The 19,157-nt window shown below is 42.8% G+C and overlaps 1 protein-coding gene and 1 non-coding gene across 2 annotated transcripts; one reads left to right on the top strand and one right to left on the bottom strand.

Annotated features, from left to right (window-relative positions):
• Window positions 1-6,721: 6,721 nt before the first annotated feature.
• On the top strand, window positions 6,722-6,828 carry LOC112082261. Its single transcript, XR_002896919.1, has one exon. It is a non-coding gene; the product is annotated as a small nucleolar RNA R71 (small nucleolar RNA).
• Window positions 6,829-13,344: 6,516 nt separating this feature from the next.
• On the bottom strand, window positions 13,345-17,105 carry LOC112088922. The gene is made up of 2 exons (XM_024159424.1): window positions 16,115-17,105; window positions 13,345-15,815 (listed from the first exon to the last, which is right to left on the bottom strand). Exons 1-2 carry the CDS (start codon window positions 17,103-17,105, stop codon window positions 13,345-13,347), a joined length of 3,462 nt encoding a protein of 1,153 aa, XP_024015192.1.
• Window positions 17,106-19,157: the final 2,052 nt, after the last annotated feature.

Here is a 19,157-nt window from a genome sequence, read left to right on the forward strand (position 1 = left end):
GGACTGGATCGATCCTACAACGGCATTCCTGCCTGAACCCTCAGAGAGCAGCCCACCACGACAGTCCACACCCTCCTGCTCAACATCAAATCCCTCGCACTACTTGGGATCAGACCTCAGCGACTGAGGTATCGACTTCGAACCCTTGTAAATATGCATCTTGTATATACCATCTTGCATTTGTCTAGTTTTTCTTTTTACTTTTCTCACACGCTTTTATAACACAAGGGACTGTGTTATTTAAGTGTGGGGGAGGAGCTTCGTGTTTTCTGATCTTGTTTTCTCTGTTCTTATTTGACTTTTTGCATTCTTGAGTCTCATATAGCTTAGTGCATATGAAAAACCTGAAAATTTTCACAAAAAAATGCTCATTCTAGTTGCATCTCGCATTTTAAGATCGAGTCTAGTTGCATCATGTAGGATTGCATCAATGCAAGGAGCAATGATAGGTTTTTCCTAGAGAGTAAAATCGCTTGAGAGCTTGAACTAAATATGCTTGTGAAACCCATTATGTGCTTGAAAAGTCTGAAACGATTTGAATCCGAGAGACAAGTTTGAATTGAACTCAACTCTGATTAAGTAAGAACCTTGAACTTGACATCTAATTATCATGTTTATGCATATCATTGTGAATTCATGGTTACCACATACATATTTGAGCTTTCTTATCCCTTTTTATCACTCCTAGCTCAAATTGCTGATCTCTCATCTTGAGACAGTTCCATGCCTTTAGCCTAACCTTTCTTTGAAGCCTAAACACCCTTCTTGTGTGCATAATTTGTGAGGCCTTGTTTCTAGTAGACTTGGTAAAAAGTGTTGGGTTTAGAGCAACAAAGATAGCACTGCATGTAGACACTAGTCCATCATCAAGGACCAGTCTAGGCTAGGGTGAAAGTGAAAGCATCAATTTTGAGTGAGCGAGCTGAAAAGAAAAGAATTTGAGTGATAAAAGTGGAAAGAACCGGATTGGATAGGGGAATGAATGCTAAAATGAAAGAAAGCGAGTCTATGCTAAAAAGAAAAGCTCATGTGTTAAAATAAAAAGAGCCTCATGGAAAAGAAAAGAAAAGATTCAAAAGAGGCATGTCTTAAGAAGAGCTTGTGTGTTAAAGAAAAGAAACTCGCTAAGTTGTTAAAGGAAGCATTCCCCTATGAGATGAAATGAGGAGAGTAACGAGAGCTCATTGAGAGTCAAAGGCAAAATGCCATTTAGGGGTGAGTAGACTAGGGAGAAAGTCTTGTGAGGTTTGATACCGAGTGTGAAAAGCATTTTGGGTGTGGAGTAGATGCAGTTCTATCTTTGTATGCATCCGTTGCTTTTTACCCTTAGCATTTTACTAAAGTCTACTAATTTTTGAGTGATCCCCTTGCATAGAGTACCAGTTACTTGATTGAGATCATTTTTATCTCAAAACCCAGTCCTGAGCCGAATGAATTCATCTTGATTTGCATGAACATGATCCACCGGTCACAAGCTTAACGAATGTGAAAGAGTTGAGAGAGAAGAGAACTTGTGGAGATTCCTTGTTTAGATGATATATATCTGAGTATGGCTTTGCATTGCATATTTGAGCATGAACTTGAGTTCTCATTGTGATCACTTCTCTCTAAAAAGGAAATATGAGCTCCCATTGCATTACAACCTCTTTCTCTCATTTGTTCTTTTTGCTTGAAGACAAGCAAAGGACAAGTGTGGGGGAGTTGATATGTCTATATTCTGCATCATTTAGGCTGCATTTTAGAGTCCATATCATGTGTTTTCTCATGTATATTGAGTCTTTAGGCATCAAAATAGGTTTTAGGACTTGCATTAGGTCCCAAAGAGTTTTGCATGTTTTGAAGTCTTTATCAGGTGCTTTGGAAGCTATTTGGAGCTCAAAAGGAGGATCAGGAATGAAAACGGTGAAGAAAAAGGTCAAAGATGGTGAAAACCGCTTGGAGAAATTTCTCGGCGAAAACTCGTACCGGCTGGACCGAAACATCGGCCAAAATCACTATCGGGTGGTCGTTATTGGCTAAAAATTAGTATCGGGTGAAAATTCCATCGGGTGAAGTTTTACGCCGAGGCAAGAAGTTTTATCGGCTAAAAAGCTTACCGCGGTACATGATTCTCAGACATTTTCCTTACCGTGGGAAGCATTTCTCGGCTAAAACCTATTTTCACCCGCGTGCTTCAAAGATCATCAATCCGGGGAACCTTCCAGTCCGAATCAGTTGACGGGGTCTTCATCAAAGTTGGAGATAATCAATCCAAGATCCCAGAACAGTTGAAATCACGCAATTCGGACCAGTGAGAAGAGAGATATTGCCTCCGGAAGACAAACCTGTCTTGCATGCACCCGAAAGCTGATCAGCTGAGCTTCAAAGATTACGTGGGACGAAGCCCTTCCGATTCGAACCAGTTTACGGGGCCTTCATCAATATTCAATTTCTATGAATGCTCTTTTCGTAACGCCTAAAGTTGCTCAATTCGGAGCGGTGGTTTGGAAGATACCGTCTCCGGAGTACACATTTAGACATATAGTCCACAGCCACTAATATGTACTGATTCCCATAAGATGAGATGAAATCCCCCATCAAGTCCACTCCCCAACAATCAAAAACTTCAACCTCCAATATTGGATTTTGAGGCATCTCACTCCTCTTTGAAATGTTCCCATGCCTCTGACAGACATCACATGCTGAAACAACTCCTTGAGCGTTCTTGAACATTGTGGGCCACTAGAACCCACTCTGAAGAACCTTGGCCACAGTCTTGAATGCTCCCATGTGACCCCCAAAAGCTGATCCATGGCACTCTTGCAACACAGGTTGCATTTCCTCTTCAGCAAGACCCCTTCTATACAGCTGATCTTTGTTCAGGACATACAGGTAAGGTTCATCCCAGTGGTATCTCTGGACATCTTTGAAGAACTTCTTTCTGTGGTAAGCATCAAGCTCTGGTGGTTCCACTCCACAAGCAAGAAAGTTCACAATATCAGCAAACCAGGGCATTCTCTTCTCTTGGATGCTATCCACTTCCTCAAACTTCAAGTAAGAGTTAAGCACCATCAATGATTCCTCAGGGAGACTGACATTAAGAGGAACTTCAGAGTCCACTCTTAACCTAGAGAGATGGTCTGCAGCTCCATTCTCTATACCCTTCTTGTCTTGTACCTCCATATCAAACTCTTGAAGTAAGAGGACCCATCTCAAAAGTCTAGGTTTGGCATCCTTCTTGGTCATTAGATACCTGAGGGCTGCATGATCAGTATACACAATGACTTTTGATCCCACCAGGTAGCTCCTGAATTTATCAAATGCAAAGACTATTGCCAACATTTCCTTCTCTGTGTGGTAGCATACTTCTCCTGGGCAGAATCAAGGGTTCTGCTGGCATAGTAGATGACATGAAGCTTCCTGTCCCTCCTCTGACCAAGCACAGCTCCAACTGCATAGTCTGATGTCAGTCATAACCTCAAAAGGAAGGGACCAGTCTGGAGCCTGGACAATGGGTGCACTGACTAATGCATCCTTGATCTTCTTGAAGGCTTCTTCACACTCAGCATCAAAGACAAAATCAACCTTTTTACACAACAGCCTTGTCAAAGGTCTGGCTATTCTTGAGAAATCTTTGATGAATCTTCTGTAGAAACCAACATGCCCCAAGAAACTCCTTATGCCCTTCACTGAACTTGGAGGCTCCAAATTTTTCATGACTGCCACCTTAGCCTTGTCAACCTCTATGCCCTTCTCAGAGATCTTGTGCCCAAGTACAATCCCTTCCTGCACCATGAAATAGCTTTTCTCCCAGTTCAGCACCAGGTTATGCTGCTCACATCTCTCCAGGACCTGCGACAAGTTAGAAAGACAATCGGAGAAGGAGGAGCCATAGACAGAAAAATCGTCCATGAACACCTCCACCTTCTCTTCAATGATGTCAGAGAATATATGCATCATGCAACGCTGGAATGTGGCAGGGGCGTTACAAAGACCAAAAGGCATGCGCCTGTATGCAAATGTACCATAAGGACAAGTAAATGTGGTCTTCTCTTGGTCTCTTGGATCTATGGGGATTTGAAAGAATCCAGAGTAACCATCTAGAAAACAAAAGAAGGGATGGTTTGCAAGCCTCACTAACATTTGGTCAATGAAAGGCAAAGGAAAATGGTCCTTCCTAGAGGCTGCATTGAGCTTTCTATAATCTATACACATCATGTGACCTGTGATTGTCCTAGTTGCAATCAGCTCATCCTTCTCATTCCTTATTACCGTCATTCCCCCCTTTTTGGGCACCACATGGACTGGTGAAACCCATCTAGAGTCTGAGATTGGATAAATTATCCCAGCCTCCAGGAGTTTGAGAATCTCTTTCTTCACTACTTCTTTTAGATTGGGATTGAGACGCCTTTGGTGCTCTATGGATGACATAGACTCCTCTTCTAAGTGAATCATATGAGTGCAAACTGAGGGTGAGATACCCTTTATGTCATCCAGAGAGTAGCCAATGGCTCCCCTATATTTCCTCAACTCTTCTAACAACTTATGCTCTTGGTCCTCTAACAGCATATCATTGATGATGATAGGATAAGACTCATTGAGACCTAAGAAAGCATACCTGAGCCCCTTGGGAAGAGGTTTGAGTTCCAGCTGAGGTGCCTTAGACTCATCTTAATCAGCACTGAAGCTGTCTTGCTCACACGGCCCAGCATGCTCCTTCACCTTAGAACCCACAGCCATGACTGCTTGAACTGCTCCTTGACTTGTGTTTGAGCCTCTGATATCCAAGACCTCAGGGCCACTTTGTTCCAGTTCCAAAAACCTTGCCTCAGGACCAAGTTCTCTTGCATTGTCCAAATACAGCTTGTATCCTTCACTGTCCTCTGCTAAGAACCCATGGTCTCCTTGTTCTTGGGTTAAAGCAACTTGAAGAGGATCATCAGTATTCAGTTCCTCAAGCAACTCATCAGCCAGCTGATCCATTTTCTCTACATAGAAGCATTGTCCTTCTATGGTGGGCTTCTTCATCATCTCATTAACATCAAACTTAAGCCTTTCAGAACCAAGTTGAAGCTCAATGATGCCACCTCTCACATCAATAATTGCTCCTGCTGTGGCCAAGAATGGCATGCCCACAATAAGAGGATCAACTGGTTCCTCATCCATCTCTAGCACAACAAAATCAGTTGGAACCTCAAAACCACCTATCTTAACAGGCAGATCTTCCAACATTCCAACAGGTAACCTAAATGATCTGTCTGCAAGGACAAAAGAGATCCTAGCAGGTTTGAACACTCTATATCCAAGCTTCTTCGCTATGGAGAATGGCATTAAGCTGACAGATGCTCCCAGATCACAAAGGCACCCAGAAAACATCAGGGGTCCTATAGCACAAGGGAGTGTGAAGCTCCCTGGATCAGATAACTTTCTTGGAACCGCCTTTCTCTGAATAATAGCACTGCACTCATGGCTCAATACCACCATACCTTGAAGCTCTTTAGTCTTGTTCCGAATAGCATCTTTCAAAAACTTACCCATCTTTGGCATCATTAGAAATGCATCAATGAGAGGCATTGTGAGTGGTGTCTCATTGAGAGCCTTCTCAAATACAGCTCTTGTCTTGTCTATAGGCTGTTTCTTAAATCTCCCTGGAAATGGGAGCTTGGGTTGGTATGGAGGTGGTGGAACATATAGGTTCTCTGGTGTAGGTTCCTTTTCCACCTCTTTACCCTTTTCTTTCCTTGATTTTTCAGCAACTTGATCATCCTTTAAGGCTGCCTCCCCCTCAGTTTGATCATTGTCCTCAATGATCACATTGTTGTGCTTAATATCAGGTAGCTCTTTGCCACTTCTCAGTGTAATGGCTTTAGCATATTCCTTGGGATTGGGTTCAGGCTTACCAGGTAGTTGGCCTTGGTTCCTTGAGCTAGAGGCCTGATTTTGCTTCAATTCCTTGATGTCCTGTGCATGGATGCATACTGGCTTGCAAACACTTGTTGACCCTGAAGCAGCTGTTGTAGAATCCAACCATATCTGACCCCATCTGTGGCTGCTGGTGAACAGGTGCTGACTGAAACTGATGCTGAACCGGCGCCTGCTGCTGGAACTGTGGTGGACCAAACTCTGGCGGTGCCTTTGGCTGTTGCTGTGAATTGAAACCAGAACTCTGAAGTGGTTGTTGATGCTGACTGTAACCCTGATTCTGAGCAAACTGATTCTTTGGTTGAAAAGACCCTTGAAAGTTGTTCTTGGGAACAAAATTCTGTGGAGCTTGAGAGGTAGGGTAGATTTGGTCTTGTGGGTTTGCTAAATTGGGATTTCTGTAAGAGAGGTTCTAATTGGCATTGGCATACTGATACCTTTGGAACCTCTGATTCCTAATATAGTTTAGCTCTTCGTGAGTAAGACCCTCTTCACTGATGTTCTCAAGCATTGAGAAGGTTCCTCATACTCTCCTACAAAGTGCATTGGTTTTTGAGTGGCCAATAACACCTTGTCCAGCTTGCTTTCAAGTGTTTTAAAGTCCTTCTCATACCTTTGATCCCTGCTTGAACTCTCACTCCTATTGGCTCTATCAAAGTCTTCTCCATATGTATCATTGCTCATTGCTAAGTTCTCAACCAGCTCTAAAGCAGCATGAATCTCCTTTCCCAGAAAGTTTCCATTGGAGACAGTATCCAGCTGGTTCCTAATCTTGGGAAGAGCCCCTCTATAAAGTATGCTGAGAAGTGAAGCCTCACTAAACCCATGGTGTGGGCACTGATTAGTGTAGCTCCTGAATCTCTCATATGCTTCACCAAAACTCTCATTGCTATGTTGAGTGAAGCTGGAGATTTGGTTTCTTAGCTTTGTTTTTCTTGAAGTTGAGAAGAACTTATATAGAAATGCCTGCTTGCATTGCTCCCAGGTCTGAATGGAGCCTCTTGGGAGATTCTTCTCCCATTGGTGAGCTTTGTCACCAAGACTGAAGGGGAATAATCTGAGCTTGAAAGTATCCTCAGATACTCCATTTATCTTTGTCAAGTCACAAACCTTATCAAATTGGTCCAAGTGTTCCAAAGGATCTTCCATAGCCAATCCATGGAACTTGGAGTTCTGGACCATATTCAATAAGGATGCCTGCACTTCAAAATTGTTGTTTTGCACAGGTGGTGCTTGAATTCCAGCTCCATACTGATGAGCATTGGCCCTATCATTCTCTCAAACATAGACCCGTGGCTGCTCATATCTCCTTTGTTGGTGTTGGAAGGCCTGTTGGTGGTGCACCTGTTGTCGTTGCTGTACATTGGCCTGATGCCTTTGCTGATGAGCTGGAGCTTGTCCCTGGTGGACATAAGCTTCCTGCTGAACATTACCCTGATGTAACCCTTGACTAGCTCCATTACCAGCTGCATTACCAATTCCATTACCCTGCTGCACCTGAGCCTGTTGCTCCTGAGCCGGTTGCTCAATGTCAACTACATGCTGTCTTTGATCTTCCATATCAGCCTGATCAGTCTGTCTTCCACGCCTATCCCTTCTCCTTCTTGGAACCAAAAGATTAATGTTGTCGTTAAAGGGGAAAGGTGGACCATAGCTTTTTGATCTAGACCTGGTGTTCATGCACCTGAAACTCACAACCAGAACTTGAAAGAAATTAGAAAACACAAAAGAAAATGCTTGATCTCAAGAAATGACACAATCTTAATGCTATCACACTTTGGCAATGGCGTCAGTTGATAACTTAGAGTTTTCAAGGCTCTAAATGAGGGGTTATCAATCCCTTTTGTCACTTTGCAGTACAAAGGGTCTTAAAAAACTAGATATAGGTCTTAAAACGAACCGGGTCAGCCCGGAATAAACCGGTTCCTGACCCGGCTTTGATGGGTAAAATGTCGGGTGTGCGAGTTGGTCAGTAGCTTCCCAAGTAGCATGCCCATCTAGGTGTGTTCTGCGAGTCTTCCTTCTCTTCAACCCGCATGACCAAGACGCATTCTGGGGAGAATATGTGTGCGAGTTGGTCATCCTTTAGTCCCAAGTCATATGCCTAACTCGCACAGGCCTAGAAAGAAGCTTCAGCGAGATAGAATCATGTAAGCCAGGGCGCACTCCTTTCTCGGTGTAAATTGCGAGTCTTCATCCGGCTCAATTCCCTTTGCTCCCTAGCTCGCACAACCATGTAGCACAGAACTTCAGAAATATGTGCGGGACGGTCTTCGTTACTTTTCAAGTCGCATGCTCAAGTCGGTGTAAATTGCGAGTCTTCATGCGGCTCAGTTCACAGCTTGGCCAACTCACATGCTCAAGTCGCACGCTTGTGGACTTAGTATTTTTCTTGCTCGGGAACCTTTGACCTTACCCAGTGTTACCTTACTTGCACATCTCAACACGCAGCTCAATCCCCAGACATTAATCTCCAGGCATTACGAGTTAACCAAGTCGCAAGACTATCTCGCAGGCTTCAGGTCTCCTCGGACAACTTCACATTCGGGGGAGAGTAACTTCCAGAATATAGATCCGAACGGCTTGATTCTAGCTGCAGTGGAAAGGGCATTCAAACAGTTCAAACTTTGGTGAAGGAACCCTCAACGCTTGGGAAGTGGAGGGTTCCCCGGAGGGATCATCTTTGCAGTTCATTGACACGGTCAGAAAGAAGCATCTAGACATGTGTCCACTCTGGAAACGTTATCTTCTTGCTCATGGCTCCAAATTGAATGATCTCAAATGTTCTGAAAAGAGGACTCAAATATCGCAAATCTTGATGACGGCCCTGTAGACTGAATCGGTCAGGAAGTGCATCGTCCTTCGAAATCTTCGGAGCTCATCGGGTCGGTCCAAAACGGTAGCGAGACAGGCGTGCCTTCCGGTGAGCTTAACTCTTTGCTCACGACTCCAAATCTTATGACTCTACTTGATATGGAACCATGATCCAATCCTATACAACTTTGATGAAGCACCCAACAGCTGAATCGGAACGGAAGGTTCCCCGGACAGGTGATCTTTCAGGCGTATTGGATTGCTCCGGAATGGATGCGAGATAGGTCTGTCTTCCGGTGATCGTATCTTTCAGCTCAGTGCTCCAAATGTCCTGATTTGAACTGTCCTGGGTTCTTGACTCGATTATATCCAACTTTGCTGAAGACCCTGTAAGCTGAATTGGCTGGCAAGATCTTCCGGTGACGCGACTTTGGAGTTGTATCTGCACCCAGAGTTTTTGGCCGAGAAACTTGAGCAGCGGTACGTGTTTTGGCCGAGAGGTTCACCCGCGGTACATGAAAAATGCCGAGAAAAGCTTCCTGCGGTACGTGAAAATCGCCGAGAACCTCCAAAAATCCATTTTCACCATCTTTCAAGCTCTGATCACCGTTTCTCTTCCTGGTTTCACCTTTTCAACTCCAAATAGCTCCAAATACACCTGATAAACACTCCAAACATGCAAAGACTCATTGGGACCTAATGCAACTCCTAAGTCCTAAAACAACACCTAAGGACCTAATATGCATGAGAAATAACATGATTTGGAATGAAATACACAACCTAAATGATACAAATTATGAACATATCATCTAAATCGCCACCTATGAGTTTAAGAGTCTTTAGTTTGAGTCGATATGCTTTAGATGTTCTTTTAACAATTCATCCTGCATTGCATTTCTTGTGAATACTAGATTAGGTTTAGTTAAGGATCTTAACCAAAAACCCCAAAACTTTTATTGGTTTATGAGTTTGCTTACTTCTCAGATTGTTGTTTCTTGCAGATTAGACATCCTCCCTGTGGATCGACACCCTAAGTCCTACAACGTACATCTGTGCACTTGCAGACATGATACGAGCATGGACGAGGTGCGAACTGAGGGTCAGGCCGGAGGACTAGTTCAGACCGGAAATCACGACCAAATGGCCGAGCTAAGTGAGATGGAGGTTCAAGAAGGAAAGCTGACCAAGGTGAACGACCCAAGTCCAGAACTGACCGAGCTCACTGGTCCAATTACACGGTCCCGAGCTAAGAAGCTGTCCATGTTCATTTGGAGGTTATACACCGAGCTGATGGCCAAGTTCACGGATGCCACACTAAGCGACCGAGCTGTAACACTCTTAGCCTATTCGGACGGTGTGGCCCCTTGATACTCTTTTTCCTTGCATCCGGGTTTGTCCCATCGGGTTTACCGGATGGGGTTTTAATGAGGTTAAGGTCCACATCTTTTCCTTATCCGAATTGGTTAATAGTCGTTACAAGGAGTTGAAAGATCATTCGCGCAAAAGAAGACAAACGGACATCCGAGGAAGCCGAGTAGTCCTTTATCGTATTCAATGTATCTATTTATTATTTCTGTCTTTTGCACTTCTTATGAGACTCTATATAAAGAGCCCTAATCCCTTGTATTTTCTCATTCACTTTTTTTATCAATAAAATTTCGAGATTTTCTCTTGTTCTCTTTGAGTTTCCTTTCTTAGGTGGTTAGCCTTGAAAGTTTATTTTGGTTTATCGGATTCAGTCCATAGGATTCGACGCAGCCTTCCTTACATCTTGTTTTCGATTTCGTTCAAAGTAGTTTAGGGGCAACAGGATTTTCGAGATCAAGTCTCACGCCTGTTCATCCTTGACCCGCGAGATCAACACTTGGTGTTCTCACCCCCTTGTTCAGTTTCCGTTTCTCGCGAGTTGGGCCTAAGGATCTTCGAGGCAACCCCTCACCCCTTAGCATCTCTCCGATCAAACCGATCTGGCCGAGTATATCAACCCCTACCAAACAAGCAAGTGCAATTTCCTTGGGAGGATTGTATCTTCACCCAGAGTTTTTGGCCGAGAAACTTGAGCAGGGTACGTGTTTTGGCCGAGAGGTTCACCCGCGGTACATGAAAAATGCTGAGAAAAGCTTCCTGCGGTACGTGAAAATCGCCGAGAACCTCCAAAAATCCATTTTCACCATCTTTCAAGCTCTGATCACCGTTTCTCTTCCTGGTTTCACCTTTTCAACTCCAAATAGCTCCAAATACACCTGATAAACACTCCAAACATGCAAAGACTCATTGGGACCTAATGCAACTCCTAAGTCCTAAAACAACACCTAAGGACCTAATATGCATGAGAAATAACATGATTTGGAATGAAATATACAACCTAAATGATACAAATTATGAACATATCATCTAAATCGCCACCTATGAGTTTAAGAGTCTTTAGTTTGAGTCGATATGCTTTAGATGTTCTTTTAACAATTCATCCTGCATTGCATTTCTTGTGAATACTAGATTAGGTTTAGTTTAGGATCTTAACCAAAAACCCCAAAACTTTTATTGGTTTATGAGTTTGCTTACTTCTCAGATTGTTGTTTCTTGCAGATTAGACATCTTCCCTGTGGATCGACACCCTAAGTCCTACAACGTACATCTGTGCACTTGCAGACACTATGGTTTTATAAATTTAAAACTTTTGGAGGACCAACAAGCTTGTTAAAAAACAACCCTAGGCCCACAAGCCCATCAATGAGTTGAAAGATTTACGTGACGTTGGCCAATGTTGGGCTATTGATGCGAAAATTTTGAGTCTTTGGAGGCAACCTTCTGGTGGTGGAGAGAGTATTAACATGATACTCATCGATCATAAGGTACATATGCAGAAAATTAATTTTAGGATCATAGTTATATTTAGATCATACATCTACTTCTAATATGTTAAGTAGTATCACAATCGATTGTCATAGATTTAGTTGCTTAATAATAACTTTTATTGGTATATTGTATTCTGTATTTTTAAAGTGTGAATATTTCTGCTGTGATATAGCCGCGAGACGTGCGTTTTCTTGAAGATTCAGTTCGACAAGGAGATTGGAAATTGTTTATCGGCTTCAAAGTGTGTCTAAATGTAGGAATTCTGAGGCTAACTCCCAATAATTACTACATTAGACTCAGGTATGGGTCCATTATTTTTGATATTCAGCCAAATACAGATCGGTACTTTTTGGATGCAGCAAGAATTTTTGATATTCTGCGGAAGAAGACTGACCCGAATGTTTTGACTGGTACCAGCACATTTTATAAAAATTCACTTATGATATTCCCTTTCTCATTTTCATTTTCCTTTATCTTCGTATATAGAACTAGTTGGAACTATCTCTGCCGTGGGGAATCTCTTATATCACGATGATCAGGATACAATAAGTTTTTACCTTGTAGACGAAGAGTAAGAATTACTTCTTTTAATTATAGATATGTAATGAATATAGTTATTATAACTTCATTTTTGTCGTAACTTATACATATTTCTCATGATATAGAGCATGCATTATTACATGTTTTGCTTTCGGTGAAATTGCTCGAGTTTTATCATCAGTAGAGCCATATAGGATCTTATCGGTCAGTATGTGTTCTTCGATTTTGGGTGATTAAGGAAGGTAACTGGTAGTAGAATTTGTTATTAAATAACAATGAGTCTGTATTATTTAAAAATAAACATTCATACTTTACTTAACACAATATGTTATGTTATGTAGATCAAAACAATGGGAGAATGTGTGTTCAATCTCTTACAGATTGTTCACAGTTTTTGATTGATCCACCAATACAGGAGGCTGTCGATTTCAAAAAAAAGTAAGAGGCTATTCATATGCATATGTTATGATGCTTATCTTTATATCTCAAGTAGATGTATACATTATGGTTTTACCAGAATTAATAGAGATACATCATTTTTGTCACATACTCATATAAGCCACTATATGGTTATTTTTAGGCTTCTTATATTTATTTTTTGCAGGTTCAACACGGAGGTGGATTTAGGTTTAGTTTGTGATAGTTAAGAAGATATTAGAGAATAACAGTGTTTTCATATATGTACAAGTGTTTCTTTATTTGTCATAACTCTTTTTATACTCTGAACTTTTTTCGTATTTGACATATTCGAGTCAGTTATATAAGTGATATCAGTATGAATAATATGTAGGCTTTAAACCAACTATTCAATAATGGAAAAAAACACCTTTTCAACACTTAAATTTGCAGTTTTCTTAACAATTCGATTTTTTGGGCCATTGCAATGCTTTACACTCTATAATTTATAAGGTGATGGGCTTTAATGGTTTAACATTATTAAAATTGTCAATGAATTTGACCAATTTTCTATATACATTTGCATTTTATATTTTATTAATTAATCGGTTTATGGGGGCCATACAATTAGTTTGTTCTATATAAGTGATAAAGTGATGAGCTTTCTTTATAATATAACAAGGGTTGTAAGAAAATGTGATGGATTTTGATTGTTTAACATCTGTAAAACTGTCAACAATTATGCTTTCTATACGATATATATACTTTACTAAATTTGCATTTTAATTTTCCCTTTTGATTGCTAACCTATATATTTTTTTTTCCCCCATCCCACTATTACATCACTATTGACCCGTTTAGGGAATGGTCTGGAAGACCCCCCGCAACTGGCTCGTTATGAATGATTTGGGAGAATATAATGCCTTTAGCTCGAGCTCCTTTCGCCAGACTATCCGCTCGGACATTTGAACTCCTGGGAATATGAGAAATAGTGAAATCCAGAAAGCTCTCACGTAAAGATCGGAAGATTTCCAATTCTGAGAGGAAAGAAGGCCAATCAGATGGCGATTCTGCCATGTTAACCAGATCCAAGCAGTCGGTCTGGAAGTGAGCTGATAAGATCTGTTTGTCTCTCACGCAAAACATTGCCCATAAGAGGCTCTCCAATTCGGCGTGTAATGCCGAGATGCTTCTACGACAGCCTTGGAGTCCATAAATCTCCCCGCTCCTCTCCTTCTTCAGACTCCACCCGAGCCCACTAACCAGCCCGTTCGCTATCCAAAAGGCATCAACCTGGCAGATTGGGTACCTCATGGTATCAGGTGGCGATATCGGAAGTAGGGAATTAGGGTTTGTCTCGTCAAATGCGTCCTCCTCTGCTTCCGACTTGTTTGCACTCCGCCAGCTTTCTGCTTCAATCTTTGCATGGACTAAGGTGTCTAACGGGGAGATTTCTTTCCTGTTAAAAATCTTGTCATTTCTTGCTTTCCAGATATACCATAGGATCCAAGGATAAATATCCTTTTGTGGATCTGTCATGCCTAACTCTTTTGTTTTCCAAAAGAGGAAGCTCATATTTTGGAAAATAGAGGTACTCGGGAAGAGGCCCGGAAGGGACGGAAAGTCCGATAACGCCCAGACTTGTAAAGCCGGGGGACATAAAAATAGAAGGTGGTTAATAGATTCTTCAGGGTTTCCACAGCGGGGACAACATCCATCTGTAGCCATATATCTGCGGGTCAGGTTATGACAAGTGGCAATGCATCCTGAGAGGGCTTGCCACATGAAGTGCTTCATTTTTCCGGGAGTTTGTACTTTCCAAACATGACTTTGAAGGGCTCTGATGCTCGGTTCACCCATGACCTCAGGATTTTGTGCCAGTTTTATTCTTCTAATCAAATCATAGCCCGATTTGACCGAATAGATTCCTGATTTGGTGTGATTCCATGCGTATCCATCTAGGGTACGGTTCCTAGTAGGTCTCAACCCGAGAATAATAGAGACATCCTCAGGTTGGAAGCAGGCTCTTAGGAGCGGCTCATTCCATAGTTTCGTGTCTTGATTGATCAGGTGGTATACCAGCATACCCGGATCTTGGAAGCCAATCAGGGGGCCTGCTCTTGGAGGTCGGGCTCTAACATCGGGGATCCAAGGCTCACTCCAAGCTCTGGTGTTGAGTCCCGATCCGATCGTCTTCCTGAGTCCCAATTTAAGGTACGGTTTGGCGGCCAACATACTCCTCCATCCGTAGGATGGTGAGTAAACTTTACGGTTCTCTAAAGGGTCAGATTGTCTAAAGTATCTTCCTCTTAGCACCCGTGCCAGAAGAGAGTTTGGGAACTGGATAAGTCTCCATAGTTGCTTGGCTAGCAAAGCTAGGTTAAAATCGTTTAAGTCCCTAAATCCAAGGCCTCCCATATCCTGGGGAATGCAGATCTTGTCCCATGCAATCCAGTGTATCCCACTGCTATCTTGTTTTGATCTCCACCAAAAATTGGCAATGGCACTACGGAGTTTGTCAGTAATCCCTTGAGGGAGGAGAAAGCAAGACATGACGTAGGTTGGTACGGCTTGAGCCACTGATTTGATCTGGACTCCCTTTCCCCCTTTTGAGAGAAGTCTTGCAGACCAATTATTGACTCGGGAGCTAAGGCGATCATGGACAAATGAGAAGACTTTCTTCTTTGATCCGCAGATTTGCTCTGGTAGGCCCAAATACATGCCCATGCCACCTTCTGTCGAGATGCCGATGGTGTTTTTAATATCTCGTTTTTGGTTCAGCTCCACTTTATTTCCAAACATGATGGATGATTTGCCCAGGTTAAGTTTTTGCCCCGATGCCTCTCCATAAGTGTTTAAAATTCTGAGGATCTCTGTTCCCTGGTGAATGTTTGCTTTACAGAAGAACAGGCTATCATCAGCGAATAGTAGGTGCGACACTGGGGGACTTGCTTGGGCCACTTTCAGCCCAGAAATACGTTCTTCATCCTCGGCTCCTTTAAGGAGGGAGATAAGGCTCTCTGTGCATAAGATTAAAAGAAATGGGGAGAGAGGATCTCCTTGCCTTAAACCCCTCGATGGCTTGATATGTCCTTTGGGTTCACCATTAATAAGGACCTGGTATGAGACTGAGGAAATGCAGAACATAAGAAGCTCGATCCATCTCGCCGAGAAGCCTAACTTAATCAGGAGGGCTTCAATGAAACTCCATTCGACCCGATCATAGGCTTTGCTCATATCTGTCTTTATGGCCATGAATTCTTCTCTGCATATGGTATTGGTACGAAGTGCATGAAAGTTTTCTTGGGCTAACAAGATATTGTCAGTAATAAGCCGTCTAGCCATAAAGGCCGATTGTGTTTCCGAGATGATGTTAGGGAGGGCTTTTTAAGCCGTTTACACATTAGTTTTGAAATGATCTTGTAACTCACGTTACAGAGGCTGATTGGCCGAAATTCTGTCATTTCTCTGGGTTTGTTCTTTTTCGGAATTAGGCAAATGTTGGTCTGATTGAGTCTATGGTCAAAGGATCCCGAGCTGAAAAAATCTTTGACGAGTTTTACTATGTCTTGGCGGAGAAAAGGCCAGAATTTCTGATAGAATTTACTTGTCATTCCATCAGGACCGGGGGCTTTATCCGGATTAATATCAAAGAGGGCTTCTCTGATTTCTTTTTCAGTTGGTTCCTTCAGTAGTAATTGATTTGTATTGTTTGATACTTTCTCGGTGATATACCGGAGTGAGAGTGCCGGGTCAGAGGGGGAAGCTGAAGAGAATAGCTCTTGGAAATACGAGGAAGCCACCCGCTCAATCCCCCTCGCGTTTTCTACCAATTGTCCATTACTATCTCTGAGCGAGACGATACGGTTTTGAGCTCTCCTTTGTTTAGTGAGCGCATGGAAAAACTTTGTGTTTTTATCTCCATCCTTGTGCCATTTTTCCCGACTCTTTTGTTGCCAAAAGATTTCTTCTTCCCGGAGTGCTTTGCAGAGTCGTCTCCTAATATTTTCGATTTCCTCAAGCGTTGTATTGTCATCATCTTGGGCAAAATCCAATTGATTTTTTAAATCTTTGATCATCTTTTGCGAGTTCGTCGGGGAAGATCTTTTCCAGATGGAGATGTTTTTCCGGCATCGTGCCACTTTCAGATGGAAATCTCGACGTGAGATTCCATCAAAAGGGCCCCACCCGGAAACGACTACCTCTTTGAATCCTGGTTTTCCAATCCATCTTTTGTCAAAGCGAAATAATTTTTTCTTCCTTATATTTTCAGATTTTATCATAGCTAGGACTGGTCTGTGGTCTGATCCCCAAAGTTTCAGATACTCTGCGGATGAATGGGGAAAAAAGGAGAGCCACTCTTCGTTTCCAAGTGCTCTGTCTAAGCGGCATTTGACTTTTCCTGAGCGTCTTCTTCCCACCCAGGAGAATGAATTTCCTTTGTAAGGGAGATCGATCATCCCACAATTAGCTATCATGGTCTGGAAAGGGATGAAAGAGATTTCCGGACGCCTACGACCTCCCCGTTTCTCATGGTTCCCGGTAATTTCGTTAAAATCCCCAATCATAAACCAGGCTTCGTTCCTGGTTAAGCTCATCCTTGTTAAACGTTCCCAAACACTTTCTCGGTTTTTAATAACCGGATCCCCGTAGACGAAAGTCATAAAGATTTTATGTCCGTCTAGACTTGATTCAATATCGATCATATGCTCGTCGGAATAATAATAGAAACCGAGGGTTCATCCATATAAAAGAGGGCTAGACCATCGCTTCGACCTCTAGGATCGACGGTAAAAACATGGTCATAGCCAAAATACATCTGCATATCTTGCATAAATATCCGATTGTTCTTAGTTTCTGATAAAAATAAAAAGCGAGGGAAAAAACAATGATAAAGTTCTTCTAAGTGATCCTTCGTCAGGTCGGCTCCCGCGCCCTGACAGTTCCATCCAAGAACATTCATTTCTTTCGGTTGGCTGGTTTCGGGGGCTCTCCTAAGCCTGATGGTGGTTTTGGCTTCTGGGCCTTTGTTGTTTTGTTTCCCTTGGGCTTTCCATCTGTTTCTTCCTCTGGGCTTGTATTTGGGCCTGAATTTGTGTTCTTTCCTTTTCCCCTGGCCTTAGGAGAGGTACGGCCCAACGTGAAGTTTCTTTTCTTCAGAGAGACTCCCAGCATTGCCGGCGATCTAGGGACCGACTTCTTCTTTCCGAGAAGTCTGCCAGATTTAGCAGCACCCGGCGAAACATCTCCATTCATTCCCGACTTAGGTGGGCTTCGCCACCATGATGCTGCCTGAAAAGAGTGAGCTTCGTTTTCAATATGCTTTTGGTCATCCGCCGCCTTCACTTTTCCATCTTGAGCGAGTTCTTCACCGAGCAGATCGTCGTTTGTGAGAAGCTCGTCCAGTTCTCCTTCGTCGTACAGATCTGTATCATCCATCCAGTCATCACCGTCTGCTAGGCCCTCAATTGTTTCAGAAATTCCGAAGTCTTCATTGCCTTCAGGGAGGTCTTCCTCCATGAGATCTTCTTCCACTGAATGGAGATTTGTGTGGTCATTCCCTGCGATTTCCCCCATAGCTACCCCAGGATCCCCTTCCATTGGGAGTGCAAAGGATTCGAGGGGGTTCAGAGCCTCATTTGAGGGGGCGTTTTCCTCTTCTTCCTCCTCCAATGTTTGTTCATACCAGCTCTTCTGAATCAAGGGTTGCACGGGGAGAGAGGTATTTCGGTGGTGTTGAGGAGATTGTGGCTCATGTGAGTCAGCTTCATCAAGCTTCACCGGATCAACCGGTTCAAAGATTAGAGCTTTTTTTGCAGAGCTTGCAGCTTCTGAGGATTCACCGGTTTCCATGCCATTACCCCTTCCCAAGCTTGATGATTTGCTGAGAAGAGAGAGTCGAAAGGGTCGGCTTTGCACGTGCTCAGGGGAGGTGTTTCCATGCTTTGCTTTAGCTTTGTTCATGCGATTTGGGGAGTCAGAAATTGTCCTTTGCGAGTCTGAAGAGAGCTTCGCGGATGAGAACGGCTTGTTCCGGTAGGTTTTGTCAGGTTGGGAGTCTTTATTCAGTAACATCTCTTTCTCCTTGTTTTTGGCAAACTTCTCTTTGTTCGCTGTAAATGATTCTTCGTATCGCCTTTTGCGATAGACATTCTCCGAGATTCTTATTCCATCTCTGCTTCGAGACCGGTTTTCTTCCTCAGCTTCAGGGTGCAACTCATATCTCCGAGCTTCCCGACGATACCCTGCATTTGGCTCGATCCTGTTCCAAACTCTCTCGTGTCTTCTCTCGTCATGTCTTCTTTCATCGAGCCTTCTTTCATCCACCGATCGCAAGACTTTTTTCGCAAGAGCTGATTCGGGGTTTCCATCTTTCAAACCTTGTGGTGGCTTACGGAGATCCTCACGCATACCTCTCCTCTCTTTATGACCTTCATTGCGAGCATCAATGGAGGCGTGCTTTTCCACCAATGGGTTCTGAGGGTTTGCTCTCTCGCGAATAGGAACTGAAATCTGACCTATATTTTAAATCTACATCTCCATATCATAAATATCACACGTATCGATGTATATACTCCACATATCATTGCGTTCATAACATACAACTTTATACACTAAACTAAACATTATTACCAAATAACTTAATATTT

Source organism: Eutrema salsugineum, unplaced genomic scaffold, assembly GCF_000478725.1.
Source record: "Eutrema salsugineum unplaced genomic scaffold, Eutsalg1_0 scaffold_8, whole genome shotgun sequence".
In the NCBI taxonomy this organism is placed as follows: domain Eukaryota; kingdom Viridiplantae; phylum Streptophyta; class Magnoliopsida; order Brassicales; family Brassicaceae; genus Eutrema; species Eutrema salsugineum.